This window comes from Somniosus microcephalus, chromosome 26 (genome assembly GCF_052327205.1).
Source record: "Somniosus microcephalus isolate GS21.2 chromosome 26, FLI_Smic_1.0, whole genome shotgun sequence".
Lineage (NCBI taxonomy): Eukaryota > Metazoa > Chordata > Chondrichthyes > Squaliformes > Somniosidae > Somniosus > Somniosus microcephalus.
In genome coordinates, this window is record NC_141012.1 from 15,255,301 (window position 1) to 15,276,249 (window position 20,949).

Below are 20,949 nucleotides of genomic sequence, written 5' to 3' on the forward strand. Positions count from 1 at the left end.
TTTATACTTGTGATTCCTCACAATGTTCCCAGTCTCAAAGGGGAACTGGGGAGTGGTGAGAAAATGAAGTGAGTTGCTTCCCCTGGAGAAAAAATTCTGAGGGAGGGCTAACTTCATTGTTCTCATTCCTTTTTAAGTAGGGGGATTCAAATGTCCTTGAGACAAATATGGGAGTAGACTGCCCTCCTAAGTCAGGAAACACTGCAAGGCATACAGTGGGTGCTTCCTTTACTGGAGCCAGGTAAACTTAGTCTATTAATATATATGTAATACTGGTGTGTATTTTAACCACATGTTTTAATTTATAATCAAAATTTGTAAAATAAAACTGCAGTTATGCACAAGAACTATTGAGCTGCTAAGATGAGTGTCAGTTATAAAAATAGGTTTTTGTATTGGTTGTTTTGATTTGCCGATGTTGAATGAATCCTTCCCGTGCTGGAAGCTAGGTGCACAGACATGATACATAAAGGGGAAATGTTTCCAATGAAGCACTTTTTAATTTAAATTACTTGCTTTGATTCTATGTTTACCGGGGTGGTGAGCTTAGCAATAGCTGTATGCTGCAACTATTAAAGGGGCCTTATCTTAAGTAGCTGGAAGACTTTCTGGTGATGGAGCAGATCCCTGTGTTATTTGTGTTATGACAATGGCCCAGAAATTCGGGTCTCCACGGGTGAGTACGCACGGGGTACTCACCCGTAGGCCCAGTGGAAGTGCCGGTTTCCTGCATACGCGGGAAACCAGCACTTCCGTTCTCCTGAACGAAGGGGTTCAGAGTTCGAACGTGTGCGCGGGAGAGGCTGCGCATCGAACGTAGGTTTTTTTTGCAGGTTTTCCCGGGAAGGTAAGTCTGCAGAATTTACACATATAAACAAGGTAAGTGGTGAATTAATTAAAATTAAAACATTTTTCCACAGGTTTATTATTTTTAAATACTTTAAAGCAAGGTAAGTTTATTTTTAGCCCTGTTAGAAAATAAAATTATTCTTTTCAAATTTAAATTATTGTTTAAAATAGTTATTTCATGTAATTTATAGTTTATTTTAAAAATGTGATGTTTTAAAAAAAATTATTTGAAGATTTAGTGATGTTTTGGGGCCCGTAGTATTTATAAGTTTTGACAGTTCTTCTCGTCAAACTTATGAATGGAGCATTCCCTGCTCCGATTGGCTCCCCATGGCCCACGTGATCCCAGGGGCCGCATCGAACTAACTGCGCCCCTGGGATACGCAAGCACTGCGCGCCGGCAGCTGGAGCAAGCCCAGGATCAGAATTCCACGCGGGCCCACAGCTCAACGGCCGGCGTGCTAGGTAAGTGCAGGTCGGGGGCTTGCACCCGCGGGAAGCCCCCGACCCGAATTTCTGGGCCATTGTGTAAATGACTGGGGCGTGTTTGCTGTGACATTGCATTGTCAAATGGGACATTTGCTTTGCCAACAAAGAAAGGCCTGCCAAGTAATTTTCATGAAGGTTGTGCCTTTTTAATACCTTGAACTCTTTTTCCCCTCCCCCCCCCCCCCCCCCCCCAACCTGCTTGCACCTTTGGAATTCTGTAACTGCAATATTTCCTTGCTGAATATTGCAGTGAAATCTGAAAAATTTATAGAGCTGTAGAATAAAATGTGTGGTCTTTTTAAATATAACAAAATTGTAGCATTGTAACCTATTATAAATTCATGGGAAAGTCATTTTCATCAGGTCACCCTTAAATTCTGAACTCTCTCTGACCATAATGGTACCTCCACCAGGGAAAGCCCATAACAAGTCTCCATTAGAATTGGTGCAGGAAACTATTATCGTCCTTGAAAGGGTTAATAACTGAGTTATCTCAGCCTTGTGTATAGCTGTGACCTTAGTGAACAGAAGTGCAGCTTTAATCTGGAAGACAGAGCAAGAGCATATGTGATCTGTCACCCAGGCACCGATTGATAATTGGATTGAAGCATTGTTTCCTTGACAACCGTAAATGAAAAGTATATTGATATCTTGTGGAAGGCTCTGCAGGCCAATTTCCACAATATGTTCGATGAGCACTCCAGTCATCTCAATGTCTCTCTTTCACACAAATGAAAAATTATGAATTCATACGATCAGCACCATTTGTAGCTTTGCAACAACTTTAAAAGAGCAATCTGGAAGATCACCACCTCTTCCCTTTTACTGTGGATGGTCATCTTCTAAATAACCTATAAAAAATTTAATATCTCTAGATCTATACAGCATACTAGTATTTTTACGAAGTATGCCTTCTCATGAGGAAAAACTCGATTACTCACACCTGGATTATGAATCTTTTATGCATGTGAAATAAAACCAATCCCCCCTCCCTTTTATGGACTGCAGTTTTGTTTCTTAAATGATGCATCTCCTAGCCCTGTATCTTGCATAATTTAGGAATTTGAGAATTTACTTCATGTAATTGAAGAACATTACTTCGAAATAAGAAAAGGCCATTCACCTTTCTCAATTGTTCACGTCCTATTTGGCTAGCTTTAAACAAAATATAGACTCTTGGAGCAATAACAGTTCAATATAACTTAAACAGAGGAGAAATTGACCACAACATCTTTCTTCCTTACTACCATTGTCACTGCATGGAATGGCAGTTAGTTAGCATTTTGATGTGGCTAAAGAGCTTTGTTCACTTGTGTCATAAATGCTATTAGGGAGTATTGGAGCTCTCCATTGTACCATGCCAGTAAAAGCGCTCACACAATATACCCTTGTAAGTTTGGGATCTTTTTGAGCCGTTTGTTTTGAACCTACACAAAACAAGTGGTGAGGAGGAGGTGTACAACGGGAACAGTAGTATAGTGGTAATGTTACGGGGCTAGTTATAGTGGTAATGTTACTGGACTAGTAATCCAGAAGCCTGGACTAATGATCCGAAGGCATGTGTTCAAATTTCACCACAGCAGCTGGGGAATTTAAATTCAGTTAAATAAATCTGGAATAAAAAGAAAAGCTAGTGACCATGAAACTACCGGATTGTCGTAAAAACCCATCCGGTTCACTAATGTCTTTTTAGGGAAGGAAATTACTGTCCTTACCTGGTCTGGCCTGTATGTGACTCCAGGCCCACAGCAATGTGGTTGACTCTTAATCTGCCTTCTAAAATGGCCTAGCAAGCCACTCGGTTGTCAAAAAGGTGGCTCACGACCACCTTCTCGAGGGCAATTTGGGATGGACAATAAATGTTGGGTTTCCCAGCAGCACCCACCTCCTGTGAATTATAAAAAAAAAAAAAAAAAAATACTCCAATACCCCATTTACTTGGGCAGCCATATTGGCATCATCGTGTAAACAAAGTGCTGTCTGTTGGAGGCACCAAGACTTCCTAATGGAAGGGGCTTCTTCCAACCACCAGGTGCTGGCTTCAGATAATGTGAAGCCTGCTGAACTCCCCATTGTTGGCCTTTTCCCCCTGATGGGAATGTCCCAGCCAGACTGCTGTCGCTTTAAAGTTCCATTCACAAATCTCTCGAGCACAATTACTTGTTCACAAATCTGCTTAACAGTATAGATTTGGCACAAAGATACAGGGTTATCCCATAGAACTTTATTGAAGCGATTCTGCAGTCTTAGTGGGGTGTGATTTTCCTCGGTTGTATGCTGACGCGTTCCCTCCAAGGCCAACTTATGTTGTAGCAGAAGTTACTGTGGCAGTGCTGAATCTGAGGAAGAGTTACTGGGACTGTTGTGTTTAACAGAATTCTAAAATGTGACTGGAATTGCTGTCATCAATTAAACGTTCCTTAAACTGTAGCGACTGGCTTGGTTAGACTGTATGTACTAATGTACCGAGGATATGGATTTTGTAACGGTGACGAGTACACTCAAAGTGTGAAAGAAGCAGTGTCAACATTGGTCTGAGCCTGTAATGAGATATCACTATATTAACTTGCTGATTCTGGTTTTAAAAAGTATTGACAGGTGTGTGTTTTCTCAGAATTATATCACTTGTTAGGTGTAAGTGTGTTGGTGAATTTATCGCTGGTACCTATTTACCTCTGTCTTGACGACAGAAGTAGAATGAATAGAGCACCATGTACTCAGACACTGCAGTGGTGTGGTAACAGGCACGTAAGCTCTTATCAATTACACTGCATGGGTGACAGCTGCACAAGTTATGTATTTAATTGATGCTGGAAGCCTCTCCTAAGACTTGAAAAGCTCAGATGTACTTAACTTTGTGTGGCACACATTTTAATATCTCCCAACCTTTTAGCCGTTTAAATGTGGTTGGATTTCTCTGGTTGAGTTTATGAACTGTTAGCAGTCAGGAGACATTTCACACAGTTGGGACTGTGTAGAACCTCGATTCAGCTTTGTCGTCATCATCTTCATAAACCAAATGTGGATAATGTAATTTTTGTGTTTGAAGCTGTAAATAAAGTGTTGAAAAATGTAATGTTTCCCAGGGTGCAAACAGTTCTGTTAATAGGATCAGTTGCCCAAAAATGGCAGGACTCATTTTATTAAAATAACTTACTTCAGGAGCACGTTTAAATCAAAAGATCCTGATCACAATCAGTGAACTTGATTTGAACCTACATGTATTTAGCCTCAGAAAACAGCAGAAAATGCTGGAAAAACTCAGCAGGCCAGGCAACATCCGTGGAGAGAAATTAGAGTCAACGTTTTGGGTCAAAACCCTTTATCAAGACTAAAGAGGCACAGGGAATGAAATAGATTAAGAGGCCAGGCTGGGAGAGAACAAAAGAGAAGAGACATTAAGAGGTATTCAAAAACGAGACGAGATGGTGGTCCGAGTGGGAATGGAGCGGTGAATTAAAATGACAGGCAACCGGAAGCTCGGGGTCACCCTTATGGACTGAATGGAGGTGTTCCGCAAAGCGGTCACCTAATCTGCGTTTGGTCTCCCCAATGTAGAGGAGACCGCATCGTGAGCAGCGAATACAGTATACTAGATTGCAAGAAGTACAAGTAAATCGCTGTTTCACCTGGAAGGGGTGTTTGGGGCCCTGGACAGTGGGAAGGGGGGAGGTATAAGGGCAGGTGTTACATCTCCTGCGCTTGCACAGGAAGGTGCAAGGGGAGGGGTGCTGGGGGTGATAGAGGAGTGGACTAGGGTGTCTCGGAGGGAGCCGTCCCTACGGAATGTTGAAAGGGGAGGGGAGGGGAAGATGCGTTTGGTGGTGGATCACTTTGGAGGTGGCGGAAATGGCGGAGGGTGATCCATTGAATGTGGAGGCTGGTGGGGTGAAAGGTGAGGACAAGGGGAACCCTATCGTGGTTCCGGGAGGGAGGGGCAGGGGTGAGTGCAGGAGATAGAACGGACACGGTCGAGGGCAGTGTCAACCATGGTAGAGGGGAATCCTCGGTTGAGGAAAAAGGAAGACATGTCGGAAGCACTGGTGTGGAAGGTGGCATCGTCGGAGCAGATGCGGCGGAGACGGAGAAACTGGGAGAATGGAATAGAGTCCTTACAGGAAGCGGGGTGGGAGGAAGTGTAGTCTAGGTAGCTGTGGGAGTCTGGGCTTGTAGTGAATATTGGTCAATAACCTATCCCCAGAGATGGAGACAGAGAAGTCGAGGAAGGGAAGAGTCAGAGATGGACCATGTGAAGGTGAGGGAAGGGTGGAAATTGGAGGCAAAATGAATGAAATTGTCTAGTTCAGGGCGAGAGCAGGAAACAGCACCGATACAGTCATCAATGTATCGGAAAAAGAGGTGAGGGAGGGGACCTGAGTAGGACTGGAACAAAGAGTGTTCCACATATCCCACAAAAAGGCAGACATAGCTAGGATCCATGCGGGTACCCATAGCAACACCTTTGATTTGGAGGAAATGAGTGGAGTTAAAGGAGAAGTTGTTCAATGTGAGAACAAGTTCAGCCAGGCGGAGGAGGGTAGTGGTGGATGGGGACTGGTCGGGCCTCTGTTCAAGGAAGAAGCGGCGCGCCCTCAGGCCATCCTGGTGGGGGATGGCGGTGTAGAGGGATTGTACGTCCATGGTGAAAAGGAAGCGGTTGGGGCCAGGAAACTGGAAACTGTTAAAGTGGCGGAGGGCGTCCGAAGAGTCGCGGATGTAGGTGGGAAGAGACTGGACAAGAGGAGAAAAGGTAGAGTCGAGATAGGAAGAGATAAGTTCCGTGGGGCAAGAACCGGCTAAAACGATGGGTCTACCAGGACAGTCCTGTTTGTGGATCTTGGGAAGGAGGTAGAAGCGGGCTGTGCGGGGTTGGGGAACTATGAAGTTGGTGGCCGAGGGGGGGAAGATCTCCAGAGGAGATGAGGTCAGTGACAGTCTTGGAAACGGTGGTTTGATGTTCGGTAGTGGGGTCATGGTCCAGGTGGAGGTAGGAGGAGGTGTCGGAGAGTTGGCGTTCAGCTTCCGCTAGGTAGAGATCAGTTTGCCAAATAACAACAGCACCACCCTTGCCAGCAGGTTTAATGACAATGTCAGGGTTGGATCTAAGAGAATGGAGTGCATCAAGTTCAGAGGGAGGTAGGTTGGAGTGAGTGAGGGGAGCAGTGAAATGGAGACGGCCGATGAAAAGACCTAGAGAGGGTAAGAGGCCAGGGGGAGGGGTCCAGGTAGAACGGGAATTCTGTAAGCGGGAGAAAGGGTCAGTCGTGCGGGGGGGAAGCCTCCTGGCCAGAGAAGTGGGCACGGAGACGAAGACGGCGGAAAAAGAGCTCAACATCGTGCCGAGCTCGAAATTCATTGAGGTGGGGGCGTAAGGGGTTGAAGCTCAGGCCTTTGCTGATGAGTGATCGTTTGGGGGTCAAAGAGGGGGAAGGTCAGAGGGGATAGTGAAGACGCGGCAGGGGGTGATGCAAGTCACGTTGAATTTTGTGCTCCAATTGGGGATGTTTGAACAATGACCATTCGCTACATAGTGCACACTCTTGAATCAGCTCCTCTGTATTTATTGTAATATTGGGCTGTTTTGCATTGCATTCAGCTGAGACTAGTTGACCCATTCATCCACTAAATGTGCTGTATGCATTTTTAAAATAACTTCTGGCGATGATGTAATAAGCAATTTTAACCCATTTTACTTTCCAAGTACTCAAAATTTGTCCCCTCAGTTGATCTTGAGCAGGTTGATGATTTGAGGCTGCAATGCAAGCCTTGCATTCATGAAACTGATATATTATTTTCATCTAAGGAATTTACACATTCGTTTGAAACTGGGTAGTAGGAATGTCTAGTCAGTTCTGATCGCTAGTTGACTATGGATTCTGCATTCTTCCAGTATATGCCATTCGAGAGGCTGCTACCAACAACTTGACAAAACTAGTGGAGAAGTTTGGCAAAGACTGGGCAGAGTCTACTATTGTCCCTAAAGTCCTTGCCATGGCTAGTGATCCCAACTACCTTCATAGAATGACCACCCTGTTCTGCATTAATGTGAGTATAATTCTGTTCAGGCTTTTATTAATCTTTTGAAAACTGCAGTAGTATTTCTATAGAGATAAAAATATAGTTTGAGTTCAGTCTTGAATATAATGAATTTTAGAAAAGTGAAATGTCATTCTGTTTTATGGTCCATATAGGACCTCTATAGTCTTCTATGTGCGTATTTAGGGTCTGCACTAATCAATTAACGGCATTTAACCTATTCCATTCAAGGGTATCTCATCGTGCAGTGCCAACTTGTTAAGCTGCCAGTGTCTGAGGAAAACAGTTGCCTGACTAGCAGTCTGTTAACCTACAATCCTAGAGCACTGCACCCTCGACCAAAAGACTGAAGTTCAAATCTCCGCTATGATGGGCGTGTCTAACTTGGGCATCCTCCAACTGGAATTTGACAGTTTCTTGTTGGGTTGGCTTACTGAAATGAACTGGTCAGAGGCATTCCATCCAACACCATTTCTGTGTGCCTGCCAGTCTTTTCTGTAAAGATAGTAATTTAATGTTTATGGCGATGTCCATGTATGGAGCTAAATACAAGGAGAGGAAGGCAGGTTAGCCTTCATTTTTTTTTAATTGTAATTTTATAGTTGCAGGAAAATTAAATGTGGGAAGGTTTTGATAGTTAACTTGTAAGCCATAGTTATTTAAACTAGTGTCCCTGGACTATAGGGAGTCATCATAGGGTCATCAAATTTCTATCTGTGCTATCTGGTTTCCTTATTTGTTGACTTACTAACCTATTATTTCTATTGCTGCTTACTAATTTAAAAAAAACCTCTCATCATTTTATTTTGGGTAGTTGAGACGCTTGCACAGAACTTTTTCTGAGTGCTTCTTTTGAATGCAATGGTGTGTTGCTATATATCTATGCAGAGGGTGGTAAATGTATGGAATAGACAGCCAAGGGAGACAGTGGGGGCTGATTTGTATTGGCAAATTTGAGAGTGTGGAGAAAAATTTGTTGTCATGTGGCCTAATACTTTCTAAGCACTGTGCCAGTCAGATGGACTGTGATGGTCCTTTCCAGTCCTGTACATTCCTATGTTCCTGTAAGTGTTTGGGCTTTGTTGGGACAGTGGTTCATGTGTGTTGTCCAAACTCTGTTGACCATGAGCTTCAGTATAACAAAAATGTTCAATAAAGTTGTGACTTTGTGAGTGAACATTGCTTTTTCTGATGAATTTTCAGGTGCTGTCTGAAGCCTGTGGGCAGGATATCACCGCAAAGCAGATGTTGCCAACGGTTCTACAGATGGCGGGTGATCAGGTGGCAAATGTTCGCTTCAACGTGGCTAAATCGCTGCAGAAAATAGGACCGGTTTTAGATGCTAAGTAAGTTTTTGCGGGCAATTGTCAGTTTAAATTAGCTGGGATTCAGAACTAAGACTCTGAGAGGGAATCTGGAATGGAGAATCTCTTGTTTACTGAAGGTGAGGACAACTGATCTGTGGCTTCTGGTTTCTTGATTTTCCTGAAGCTGAAATGGAACTTGAGACTTCAGTCTGACTGGACCTGGTTGAGATTGTTGGCAGTGGTTATAGATCTTCAAACAGTTTGAACAAATGCTTATAAATAGTTCTCTTCCCCATTCCCAATTTTCTCCCCCTCTTTTCCCTTCCTGCGTCCTACGCTACAGTAAATTCTACAAGTACCAGTAGACCTGCCAAATTGTCCATTAATCACACGAGTGTGAGTGCCAGCGAGCTATTTAACCTGTGAAGCACCTTGGGATGTTTTACTGCGTTAAAGACGCTATATAAATACAAGTTGTTATTGTTGTTGTATGGGGCCATTGCAGCTATACCTAATAGTGTCCTCAGTCACATACGCACATTTTCAAGAAAAGGCCATTGAACTGCAGATGCTGATCAGGAGCAGAAGCCTTGAGGGGTCATTTTAACTTTCGGCAGTATTGGAAAACGTGCGGTCGTGGATTGGTTGCAAGTTATACAATCTGCCAGATTTTGTTCTCCGTGGAAAGGAAGCTAATCTGCTACTGCCCACTCTCTGCCACCACCACAAGTTAAAATGACCTCTTTAGGTGATTTTCTTTTTCTCCCCTGTCGTTTCCCACCCTCTAGCCCAAAGAAAAGGAGCCCAATTGCAGCTTACATAAGACGTAGGAGCAGGAGTAGGTCATTTGGCCCCTTGAGCCTGCTCTGCCATTCAATACGATCATGGCTGATCTGATCTTAGCCTCAACTCCACTTCCCTGCCTGCTCCCCATAACCCTTGACTCCCTTACCATTCAAAAATCTGTCTATCTCCACCTTAAATATATTCAATGACCCAGCCTCCACAGCTCTCTGGGGAAGAGAATTCCAAAGATTCATGACCCTCAGAGAAGAAATTCCTCTTCATTTCCGTTTTAAATGGGTGCCCCCTTATTCTGAAATTATGCCCCCTAGTTCAAGATTCCCCCACGAGGGGAAACATCCTCTCTGCATCTACCCTGTCAAGCCCCTTCAGAATCTTGTGTTTCAATAAGATCCCCTCTCATTCTTCTAAACTCCAAAAACTGTAGGCTCAACCTTTCTTCACAAGACAACCCTTTCATCTCCGGAATCAACCTTGTGAACCTTCTCTGAACTGCCTCCAATGCAAGTATATCCTTCCTTAAATAAGGAGACCAAAAGTGTACGCAGTACTCCAGGTATGGTCTCACCAATGCCCTGTACAGTTGTAACAGGACTTCCCTACTTTTATACTCCTTTCCCTTTGCTGTAAAGGCCAACATTCCATTTGCCTTCCTAATTACTTGCTGTACCCGCATGCTAACTTTGTTTTTCATGTACAAGGACCCCCAGATCCCCCTCTACCTCAGCATTTTGTAATCTCTCCCCATTTAAATAATTTGCTTTTTTATTTTCTCTACCAAAGTGGATAACCTCACATTTTCCCACATTATACTCCATCTGCCAGATTCCTGCCTGCTCTCTTAGCCTATCTATATCCCTTTGGAGATTCTTTGTGTCCTCCACACAATTTGCTTTCCCACCTATCTTTGTATCATCAGCAAATTTGGCTACATTACACTCAGTCCCTTCATCCAAGTCATTAACATAGATTGTAAATAGTTGAGGCCCCAGCACTGATCCCTGCGGCATTTATCCCGACTCTTTGTTTTCTGTTAGTTAGCCAATCCTCTATCCATGCTAATATATTACCCCCAACCCCGTGGACTCTTGTGCAGTAACCTTTTATGTGGCACCTTATCGAATGCCTTCCGGAAATCCAAATACACGGCATCTACTGGTTCCCCTTTATCCACCCTGCTCATTACATCCTCAAAGAACTCCAGCAAATTTGTCAAACATGATTTCCCTTTCATAAAACCATGCTGACTCTGCTTGACTATATTCTGATTTTCTAAATGTCCTGCTACCACTTCCTTAATGATGAACTCCAGCATTTTCCCAATGACAGACGTTAGGCTAACTGCCTGGTTTCTGTCTCCTTCCTTTCTTAAATAGGGGCGTTACATTTGCGGTTTTCCAGTCTGGTGAGACCGCTCCAGAATCCAGGGAATTTTGGTAGATTACAACCACTATCTCTGCAGCCACCTCTTTTAAGACTCTAGGATGCAGGCCATCAGGTCCAGGGGTCTTGTCCACCTTTAGTCTCATTAGTTTACCTAGTACTTTCTCTCTAGTGATAGTGATTGTTTTAAGTTCCCCCCCCACCACCCCAATAGCCCCTTGATTATCCATTATTGGGATGCTTTTAGTGTCTTCTACCATGTAGACCAATACAAAATAGTTGTTCAGAGTCTCTGCCATTTCCCCTTTTCCCATTATTCATTCCCCAGACTCTTCCTCTAGGGGACCAATGTTTACTTTTTGCTTCTCTCTTCCTTTTTATATACCTGTAGAAGCTCTTACTGTCTGTTTTTATATTTCCTGCTAGCTTACTCTCATAAGCTGTCTTCTCTCTATCATTTTTTTAGTCATCCCTTGCTGGTTTAAAAAAAATTCCCAATCCACTATTCTTCAACATTGTGTGGTTTTGTTTTCAATTTGATACCATCCTTTACTTCCTTAGTTAGCCACGGATGGCTCATCCTTCTCTTAGAGTCTTTCTTTCTCTCTGGAATATATCTTTGCTGAGATTTATGAAATATATCCTTAAATGTTTGCCACTGCTTTTCTACAGTCTTACCCTGTAATATATTTTCCCAGTCCACTTTAACCAAGTCTGCCTTCATACCTTTGTAATTACCTTTATTTAAGTTCAGGACACTAGTTTGAGACCTAGCTTTCTCGCCCACAAACTGAATTTGAAATTCTACCATGCTATGATCACTCTTCCCAAGAGGATCCTTCACTTTGAGATCATTAATTAATCCAGCCTCGTTACACATTACCAGATCTAAAATAGTCTTCTCCCCGGTTGGTTCCACAACGTATAGTTCCAAGAAACCATCCCTTATACACTCCAAGAACTCTTCAAGTCTACCTTTGCCAATTTGCTTTGTCCAATCAATATGAAGATTAAAATCTCCCATGATTATAGCTGTACCTTTCTTACAAGTCTCTATTATTTCTTAACTTCTACTCTGTCCTACAGTGTGGCTACTGTTTGGGGGCCTGTAGACCACTCCCACCAGTGACTACTTATCCTTATTATTTCTTATCTCCACCCAAACTGATTCTACGTCTTGATCTTCTAAGCCAATATCATTTTTCATTACTGCACTGATCTCATCCCTATTAACAGAGCTACACCACCTCCTTTTCCTTTCTGCCTATCCTTACGAAATGGCAAATACCCCTGAATATTCAGTTCCCAGCCTTGGTCACCTTCTCTCAGTACTGTCCTGGCTGAGATCAGCTAACCCGTCTGAGCAGTCTGTGGGGGCAGGAGGGGGAGAGGCACAAAAGTAGATTTTAATCAAAGTACAATATCCAGTATAATTGTGGGTTTCAATGTAATAAAATGAAAGTTCTGATATTTCTGACTTATACTTTTTAAAGGCTACAGAAGCTAAAATGTTGATTTTAAATCACAGCACTTTACAGAGTGAAGTCAAACCCATATTGGAGAAACTGAGTCAGGACCAAGATATGGATGTGAAGTACTTTGCACAGGAAGCTATAACTGGTAAGCTGCTGCTTTGGACACTCTGGTGTCAGAATAGATGATATTCCTTCAAACAGTTGAGACTTGCATTATTGGCCTATTTATTTGTTGCCAGATCTCTAATGCTGAGTACCACCTGAATGCTCCCTAGAGTCTTGATTTACTTGTTCCTTCATGATACAATGGCACCCTTTTGACGTGCTCGGTAGATGAGGCTAGATACAATTAACCAGAAGATGTCTGTGTAATAAACTTTACCTGTAACTAAACTCTGAAGTGCAAGGAAGAATTGAGCAGTCCCCAGTATGTCTAAAAATGGAGGTGATACAAATTTTATGGATTATAAATTCTGAAAGTGTCCAAAGTGACTGTTCTCTTTAAAAATAAACAAATTACACTTGCAAACCAGGGCGAAATCATGAATAGAAATGAAACCACTGCAGTGACATTTGGAAGGGTCACCAATAGATGAACTGACAATTGTTCAAGGTTAGAAAGCTTGGAAAAACTGGTGATGTTGAAATTATCTTGGCGATTATCTTTGGCTCAGTGGTAGTACTCACACCTCAAATTCAGAAGATTGTACATTCAAGACCCAGTCTAGAGACTTGGAACAGCTAACCCTGGAGGTAGGAGAACAGATCATAGGAACCTCCCATTTTTGATGTAACACCATAGATTTAGTCAAAAGGATCACAAAGGGAAAAAAAGAGAACAAACTTGCATTTCTATAGCACCTTTCACAACCTCAGGATGTCCCAAAATGCTTCACATCCAATTAATTACTTTTGAGTAGGGAAACATGGCAGTCAATAGGTGCACAGCAAGGTCCTACAAACAGCTATCTCAGTTGACCGTCCAGTGCAGCACTGTTGTCTTTCGGATTGGACATTAAACCGAGACCCCCATCCGCAATGTTTTCTTTTAAGCCGCGTGGCCGCGCAGTGCTCTGCAGCTCCCGCGCAGCCACTTCACTGGCTTTTAAATTGGAAAAACTGCGCATATGCAGTATTTTTGAATGGGCTGTGCAGCCCCTTAAAGGGGCAACACACCCCAAAAAAAAATTAGAGAACATTGCCTATCTGCCTTCTCGGGTGGGTATAAAAGATCCTGTGACACTATTCGAAGAAGAACAAGGGGTGTTCTGGTCAATATTTATCGCTCGACCAACACCACTAAACCAGTTTAATGGATTGTTTTTCTCATTGCTATTTGTGGGACCTTGCTGTGTGCCTATTGACTGCCATGTTTCCCTACATTGCAGCAATGACTGCAATTCAAAAGTAATTAATTGGATGTGAAGCATTTTGGGACATCCTGAGGTTGTGAAAGGTGCTATAGAAATGCAAGTTTGTGGTTTTTTTTCCTTTGTGATCCTTTTGACTGAATCTATGGTGTTCCATCAAAAATGGGAGGTTCCTATGATCTGTTCTCCTACCTCCTGTGAGCTGTATTCAAATATTTCAGAATTCTGAAGTACAGATAAAATGTTCACTACTTTCAAAATTGAACAGGGTTAGTACAAGCTGGTAGGTTTTGAAACAGCAGGAAATAATGTTTGATGACTATTCTAAAGAATGAATTCACCTGGAATGCACGAGATCTGCCAACATCGAAAGGAAAATTAAGGTTAATATCTCAGCTTGGACCCATTGTTAGAATCCCACCCAAAATGTTAAAATAATTTTCCTTTTTTTAAATTCTGACTGACCCTAGTGTGCATTTTGATCATTTTCTGTTTTAAATTCAGGTTACCAGCATTCACATTTGTTTTCCCTTTTAATGTTTAATCTGTAAAATAATATGTACTTCTCTTTCCTTTATCTAGTGCTTGCTTTGGCATAGAAAGAGCGAAATGAAGAAATTATCTCCATATTTGCAGCAAGACCCTGCCCCTGGTGCTGACGTCGTTGAAAACTGTGTGTTCCACTATTTCTTAAACAAAACCGTGAAAAATATAAATGTATCATTGGTAGTGTCACTGGATTTTGGCTGCATTGGAGACTCTAGTTTCTGTGATTTGCTGCTGCCTAAATTTAGCTTGAGTGATCATAGTTGTGAGCTACATTTATTTATTTTCATTGGTTGTAGAGTACCCAGTGACATCGTGTATCTAAAAGGTTTAGCTGTTGACTGCAAAAAAAAAAAAAAATGGGGGAAGTGGATTGTGTTTTTGTAAGTGGTGCTTGCTCAAGTGACCTTACCCTGTTACTGATGTAACCACCACTGTACCAAAATTCACTTGTATTCAACAGTTGCCAGCATGTTTTGTCTCTCTTTCTCTTTCTCTACACCGCCCCCCCCAAAAAAGAATTTTTGAGTGCATCCAAATATCCCAATGGCAAATATAAACATTAATCATAAAACTGAAGCGGCTGGAAATGCACAGTAGGCCTGTCACCTGGAAGTGTAAGGTAGATTAATGTTTTGGGTTGGATTCCTAATGAAGGGTTCCACCGAAATGTTAATCCGATTTTTTTTTTTTTTCCTCTTTCGGGTGCTGAATGACCTGCTTTGTATTTCCATCTTTCTCTCACTTTTCCTTTATCGTCAATCATTGTTGACTACATAGACTTGTGACAAATTTTTCCTTTTAAAAACAGCAGATGTTCATTTTTATTCAAAACTCTTGTCCGATTTTTCTAATCCGACAGCTAGGGAATTACCTTGGTTTCAATGCGTTAAATGTAAATGCCACCCCTCTGCTTAAGTTTATTCATTTCAATCACTTAACATCGGTGCCAACAGGTATTGTGGGTATTTAGTCATTTTATACCATTTTCCCGTTAGACTGTCTTGCTTTTGTACTTTATTAGTTAGGTAGATTTTCCAGTTCTGCTCTGTTTCAGAACTTGTGGCTGAGACTCCCTTGCCGAACAGAACTACAAGAAATCGTGTCATTCCAGTCGACTGGGGTAGTTGAATTTTGGAAGCTACTTCAATACTGAAAATGGTGCATTTTTACAGTTGAGTTGCTTTCAACATTGGTCTTTGAACAATTTTAGATCATGTTGGATGGATTGAACCCATTTGCCAGTGGATGTTTTTTCCTAGTTTGTATATTACACTATTGTTTTGTTGTCGCTCTAATAAAGTGGAAAAAGGCAAACTTTGTGTTGTGTTGCAAACTTGAGAAAGCAGCAGGGTTAGATTCTTCATGACTTTATAGACTGTGATAGCATAGAAAGTGCATGGTATGCTGTATTTTGTAATTGTTTCCTGCTGTTGTTTTGCTTTTAAAGTTGATGTGTATTTTATTGCTGTACTGTTCACTAATCTTTCCTTTTAAACTAGTCCAAGTATACCACGAGCTAACGGTTAATTCAAAATCTATGTCATTGAAGTGAAAGTAGCAAATTGATTCCAACAAATAGGGTCAAAGCGGAGAGACAGACCGACTGTAGCAGGCTGTGTCCTTTTCTGATGTCTTGTAAACCTCATAACTTTAGTTTAAAATTGAAGATGTGCCAACCAATTTACTCTCTCTTTTGCTGTAATAAAGTTGTGTGTTCATGAAGCTTTGGAATAGCAAAGCTTCAGTGCTGCATTTTCTTCCTGAAAACTGCACTTTTCCCCAGACTAGTGCTGGTTTTGCTTGCATGGACCACTCCTACCATATGCAGTGGTTTTCCCTCCAATGTTGACACTCACTTTGTATGGCAGTCAATATGTACATGTGCAGTATTTCTTCAAAAACATGTTTATGTGGGATTTCAGCTGGTCCCTGTGCAATAACCAAGATTGGTTGTTTTGTAGCCCCCGAGAAGCTGGTGGTGGGTCATCATCTTGAACTATTGTAGTACAGGAAACTTCGCGATATCCGGCACCGACGGGACTGGCGTGATGCCGATCTATGAAAACTTCCGGACAGACCAGCGCTAATGTTGAAGGATACGGAGGTTTTCATCTCTATCTGACAACAAACACCGTTGCTTAGCAACAGCTTGTAAACAGTCGGCCCGTACCTTGGAAGCGTCTCTGTAGCTTAGCAACAGCTTCAGAGAGGCTTTCCAGAGACTAACTGTTTTATATTTTTTTTTAAAAACATGCTAGGAGAAGAAAAAAAACCTAACAAAATAGCTGCTGATTTCTGCCGTTAGATCGAGGTTTCCGGACATACAACCTCCGGATAAAACAAAGTTTCCTGTAATCGATTTGATGGTGCTCTCACCGTAGTAAGTAGGGAATTCCAGAATTTTGACCCAGGGTCAATGAAGGAACAGCAGTATATGTCCTAGTCAGGACGCTATGTGACTTGGAAGGGGAACTGGAAGGTGATGGTGTTCCCGTGACTTTGCTGCTCTTGTTATCTGGTACATCAGATCGCATTACTCAAAAGTACCATGAACGCTTTAAACATTTTGACATGATGGAAACCTAAAGCAGGGCAGTGAAAAAATGCACAATGTTTAATCTGAACTGCTGGTTGCTCCCTTGTTTTTATTGATGCAGTTTTAATTTTCAAGTGTTAAAGTGGCTGAGTTGCATTCTGATATTTGAAGAACATTAAAATGAGTATAAAGGTGTGACCTGCGCACAAGCTTTTACGGTAACATGCCAGCACAAAAAGATTTCCCTCTCGATATGCTTGTTAAAGGGATTGCTATTTCCTCCAGTAGATCTCCTTTTCCTGTGTTTTCTTGTCCTCCCTCCCCATCTGCTCACCACCTTTCCTTTTAAACTGAAAAGTATAGTGATCTAACTTTGTTTTTTTTAAATAGTAAATGACTTCAAAGGGAGGCAACTTCAAGGACAAATCTCAAAATTGACCCTGGTGTTAGCTGGCAGCAGACAAAATTTGAATTAATTCTACTGGGACACTAATGGCAACTCATGGATGCTATGTCGACTAATGCATGTTCCAGCAGCATTACTTAAGTGATTTAACTCCTTGAACAGCTGCATGCAAAACATTTTTAGGTAATGACACTGGAACATAGCAGAAAAATTATGTCTGTGATGTTTTACTGGTGATATTTGACTTTTTTTATTGAACTAAAAATAACACTCTGCCTATGAACCATCCACATTTATCTGCAGCGGTTATTTGTCTTTGATGGCTGACCCCGCTCTTAGTGCACCAAGAATAAACGGCTTTTGAGCTGCCTGCCATGTACACAACCTTAAAGAAACATTGCACATTTGTGAAGAGAGCAATCTCATGAACCAAGCGTTGTGTCGTCTGAGGAAGTTGGATTAATTTTGGTCCATAATTCATTGAGACGTGCTTGTGACACGGTGAGCAAGTCCCCTGATAAACGGATAAAAAAATGCAACTTTACTAAGAGCTGATCAAATGTATCTCCACTCAGACAGGAAGAGTTGGCTGAAGGTAACTATCTGGTTGTCTGTCCAATTTGTTGGTGCTGCATAACTGAACTATGTACTGGAATAATTCTCTCTCTCTCTCACTTTCTTTCTCTTTCCTCCTTTCTTTCGTTCTTCCTTTCTCTCTCCTCTTCTTTCTCTCCCCCCCCCCCCCCCCCCAACTTTCATGAACCTGTCTAGAAAGGTTAACAAGTTATCCCAATTTTGTGCTTAGGATGTATGACTTACCAAGTACAATAGAATGGAAGATCTCTAGCAAAAGCTGAGAACAGGTATGCACTCTGGACACTTGGCCTGATGGCTGGCGTGTGCTACCAGCTGATCAAACAATGAAACCAAAATCAAATTTAATCTTGGATGTAAATGTTGCTGTGCTGCCAGGTTGCACTGTTACAGGGTATGGTGTTCCACACTGAGAACTATCAAAATTGTAAATGTAATATTCTCAAATCTGTTTTTCACATCCATTAAGTCGGCTGCCAGTAATTGACCTGTCTTCATAAATCGCCCAACGCTAAAGTAAAAGGAGTACTGATGAACAGCTGGCAGCGGCACAGCATACAACTTTTTAAGCTGCATGGATCAAAGATTGGCAACAGAACTGTTGCTGTGTGCTACAGAGGCGCCCAGCAATGAAAGAAAATGAACTCTTATTCTGTACAAGTGAAACGTATAGGAAATATTTTGCCGCTAAAATATGGAACAAATCGTTCAGTGGGTAGCACATACATGCCTGCTGCATATATACAGAGGAATGTTGGTGCTTATCTCCAAGCACGTACTGTAAAGCAGATTAGTATTGACATTGTGATTTTTGTTTTTTTTTTAATTTGTGAAATTTCCACCATCCTTCAGTGTTCCATTTGTACTATATTCGAATATACAAGGACTTGTACAAGAGAAATTGTTTTGAATCAAATTTCTTCTCTGCACATAAACTGTACTGAGATAGTACTGACAGACATACTTAGAGCCTGTCGCCTGAGTGATAAACAGCCTTTGTGTTTGGCAGCAATCTTTTATGCAGACATCAAGCTTACTGCTGTGACTGGTGAATGAAATGTTGCTTAATTTTAATCTCTGACATGGAGATGGAGTCATGCAGCGCTAGATTCAGGCTGACAGTGATGCAATGCCATGTAGTGCTCAATGTCACTTAAACTGTTGAAATTCTGCATTGATTATCACATGAAGTATTTAGAAAAGTAGGACTGCTGCATAAACTGGGCTGCATTTCCGTGTCTTAACCCTGAGATTGAGACACATGGGAAGTACCCCAGAAGTATTGTACAGCAGTTTGCATTTTGTTTTCATTTATTTGTACTTAATTATTCTAACTAAAAGTTAACTGGCACCCCAAGCAATGAATACATTTTGAGTTAATTATCTCTACACCCTGTTGTCTTGGAAAGAGTGGCCATGCAACCTGCTCCTGGGTAGGTCCCAATTGCATTGTAACTTTTGAAGATTGACTCCTACTGTTCTGCCCTCCATTTCAATGGGAAGTACCTCTCATGGAGAGTAGCCACCCTGTCTTGCAGGGTGTTGGTACTTGACTGCATTGTGGCATCAGGTACCTTTGGCATTTAAAAAAATAGTTCTTCAAATAGCTAGAATGCGGTGCTGTTCAGAAACCTCTGTCCCTGACCCCTCTCGAAATACCAAAGCTGTTCTGTTTGGAGGCTCTTTCATGGAGTGCTTTATTCATCTCTCTCAATGTTGCTCACAATCAGCTTGCCAAGAGTCTGAGCCCATTAATAGTGCTATCTTGTGGCTGCATTGCAGGGGGCTCAATCCCATGGTGCATTCACTCTTCTGAAGTGCATCAATTAAACAATGAATTAATTAAAAAATAAGTTGATTCTTATCTAGTCATCAGCATTTGCAATTACTAGTTCTATAACCTTCAAAGAAGGTTATTTTAAATTAATTTTTACTTTCTGCATTCATGTTGATTATTTGCTCATAGGGTACGCATTGGTATGATATAGAATTACTTAGAAATTACAGCACAGAAACAGTCCATTCGACCCAGTTGGTCTATGCTGGTGTTTATGCTCCACGCGAGCCTCCTCCCACCCTACCTCATCTAACCTTAACGGCGTAACCTTCTATTCTTTCTTCCCCGTGTACTTATCTAGCTTGCTAAATGCATCTATGCTATTCGCCTCAACTACTGTTTGTGGTAGCAAGTTCCACGTTCTAACCACTCGCTGGGTAAATAAGTTTTCTGCTGAATTCTTTATTGGATTTAATGGTGACTATCGTGATTGTATCAGTTAGGGAATGATCTGGGAGGAGTTACTGAGCCTGGCCAGTGTGGGGGGTGTGGATTGTTGTTTCAGCTCAATATCTTCTCCAGATCAAATTGCTGATTCTCAGTAGCATTTACAAAAAAGTGACTCAAAACCTACAAAAATGTAAATTAATCTTGCTAGTGAATTTGAAAATTGATGTAGCATAGAAGGGAGAGATGTTGGTTCATTGCTCCATCTGGCTGCTGTGGGGAAGCATTGGACAGGACACTTCCCAAGCGATGAAGATCTATCGTCTCCGCTTGGCTGTGTTGGCAGCTGTCTTGCCCCCGAGTTAGAAGGTTGAGAGTTTACTTCAGTGCAGTACTGAGGGAGTGCTATATTGTAGGAGGTGCATTCTTTCAGATGAGATGTTAAACCGGGGCTCCATTTGCATGTTCAGATGCATGCAAGAAGATTCCATTCTCAACCAACATCACCAAGACACATGTTCCACAAACACAAAGTTGGCTGCCATGTTTTGCCACCTAATAATAATGACTACATTTCAAAAGTAATTCATTGGCTCTGAAGCATTTTGGGATGTAGAAGGTAATATATAAATGGAAATTTGTTCCTTTGGCATAACTCCCAGTGGCTGGCATTTAGCAGAGAAGATTGAAACCTATATAGCAGAGTAAACAAAAAACATTAACCAAATAGATTTGTGTATGTACATTATTTTTTTTAATGTTTTACAACAGTTGGCAGCATAGAGAATATTTTAAATGATTTGCTTTGTTAAGGCCAGACTCTACTGCCGTTCGCTCAAAAGTAAATGTAATACTGTAATTAAATCCGCAAACCAGCCTAATTCAGTGTGTGTGCACAGGTGCAACTGATTTTCATTGATCCCTTGA

General features: G+C 41.7%; 1 protein-coding gene across 1 annotated transcript in view; it reads left to right on the forward strand.

Moving 5' to 3' along the window:
- Positions 1 to 15,576, forward strand: part of LOC147100318 (serine/threonine-protein phosphatase 2A 65 kDa regulatory subunit A beta isoform) — a 61,031-nt gene extending 45,455 nt beyond the window's left edge. Inside the window, exons 12-15 of the mRNA XM_085967883.1 lie at positions 7,229 to 7,383; positions 8,578 to 8,720; positions 12,397 to 12,488; positions 14,296 to 15,576. Of these exons, the coding sequence (XP_085824009.1) occupies positions 7,229 to 7,383; positions 8,578 to 8,720; positions 12,397 to 12,488; positions 14,296 to 14,312 (407 nt within the window). The 3' untranslated portion in view covers positions 14,313 to 15,576. The remainder of the gene's footprint in view (positions 1 to 7,228; positions 7,384 to 8,577; positions 8,721 to 12,396; positions 12,489 to 14,295) is intronic.
- The last annotated feature ends 5,373 nt before the right edge of the window (positions 15,577 to 20,949 follow it).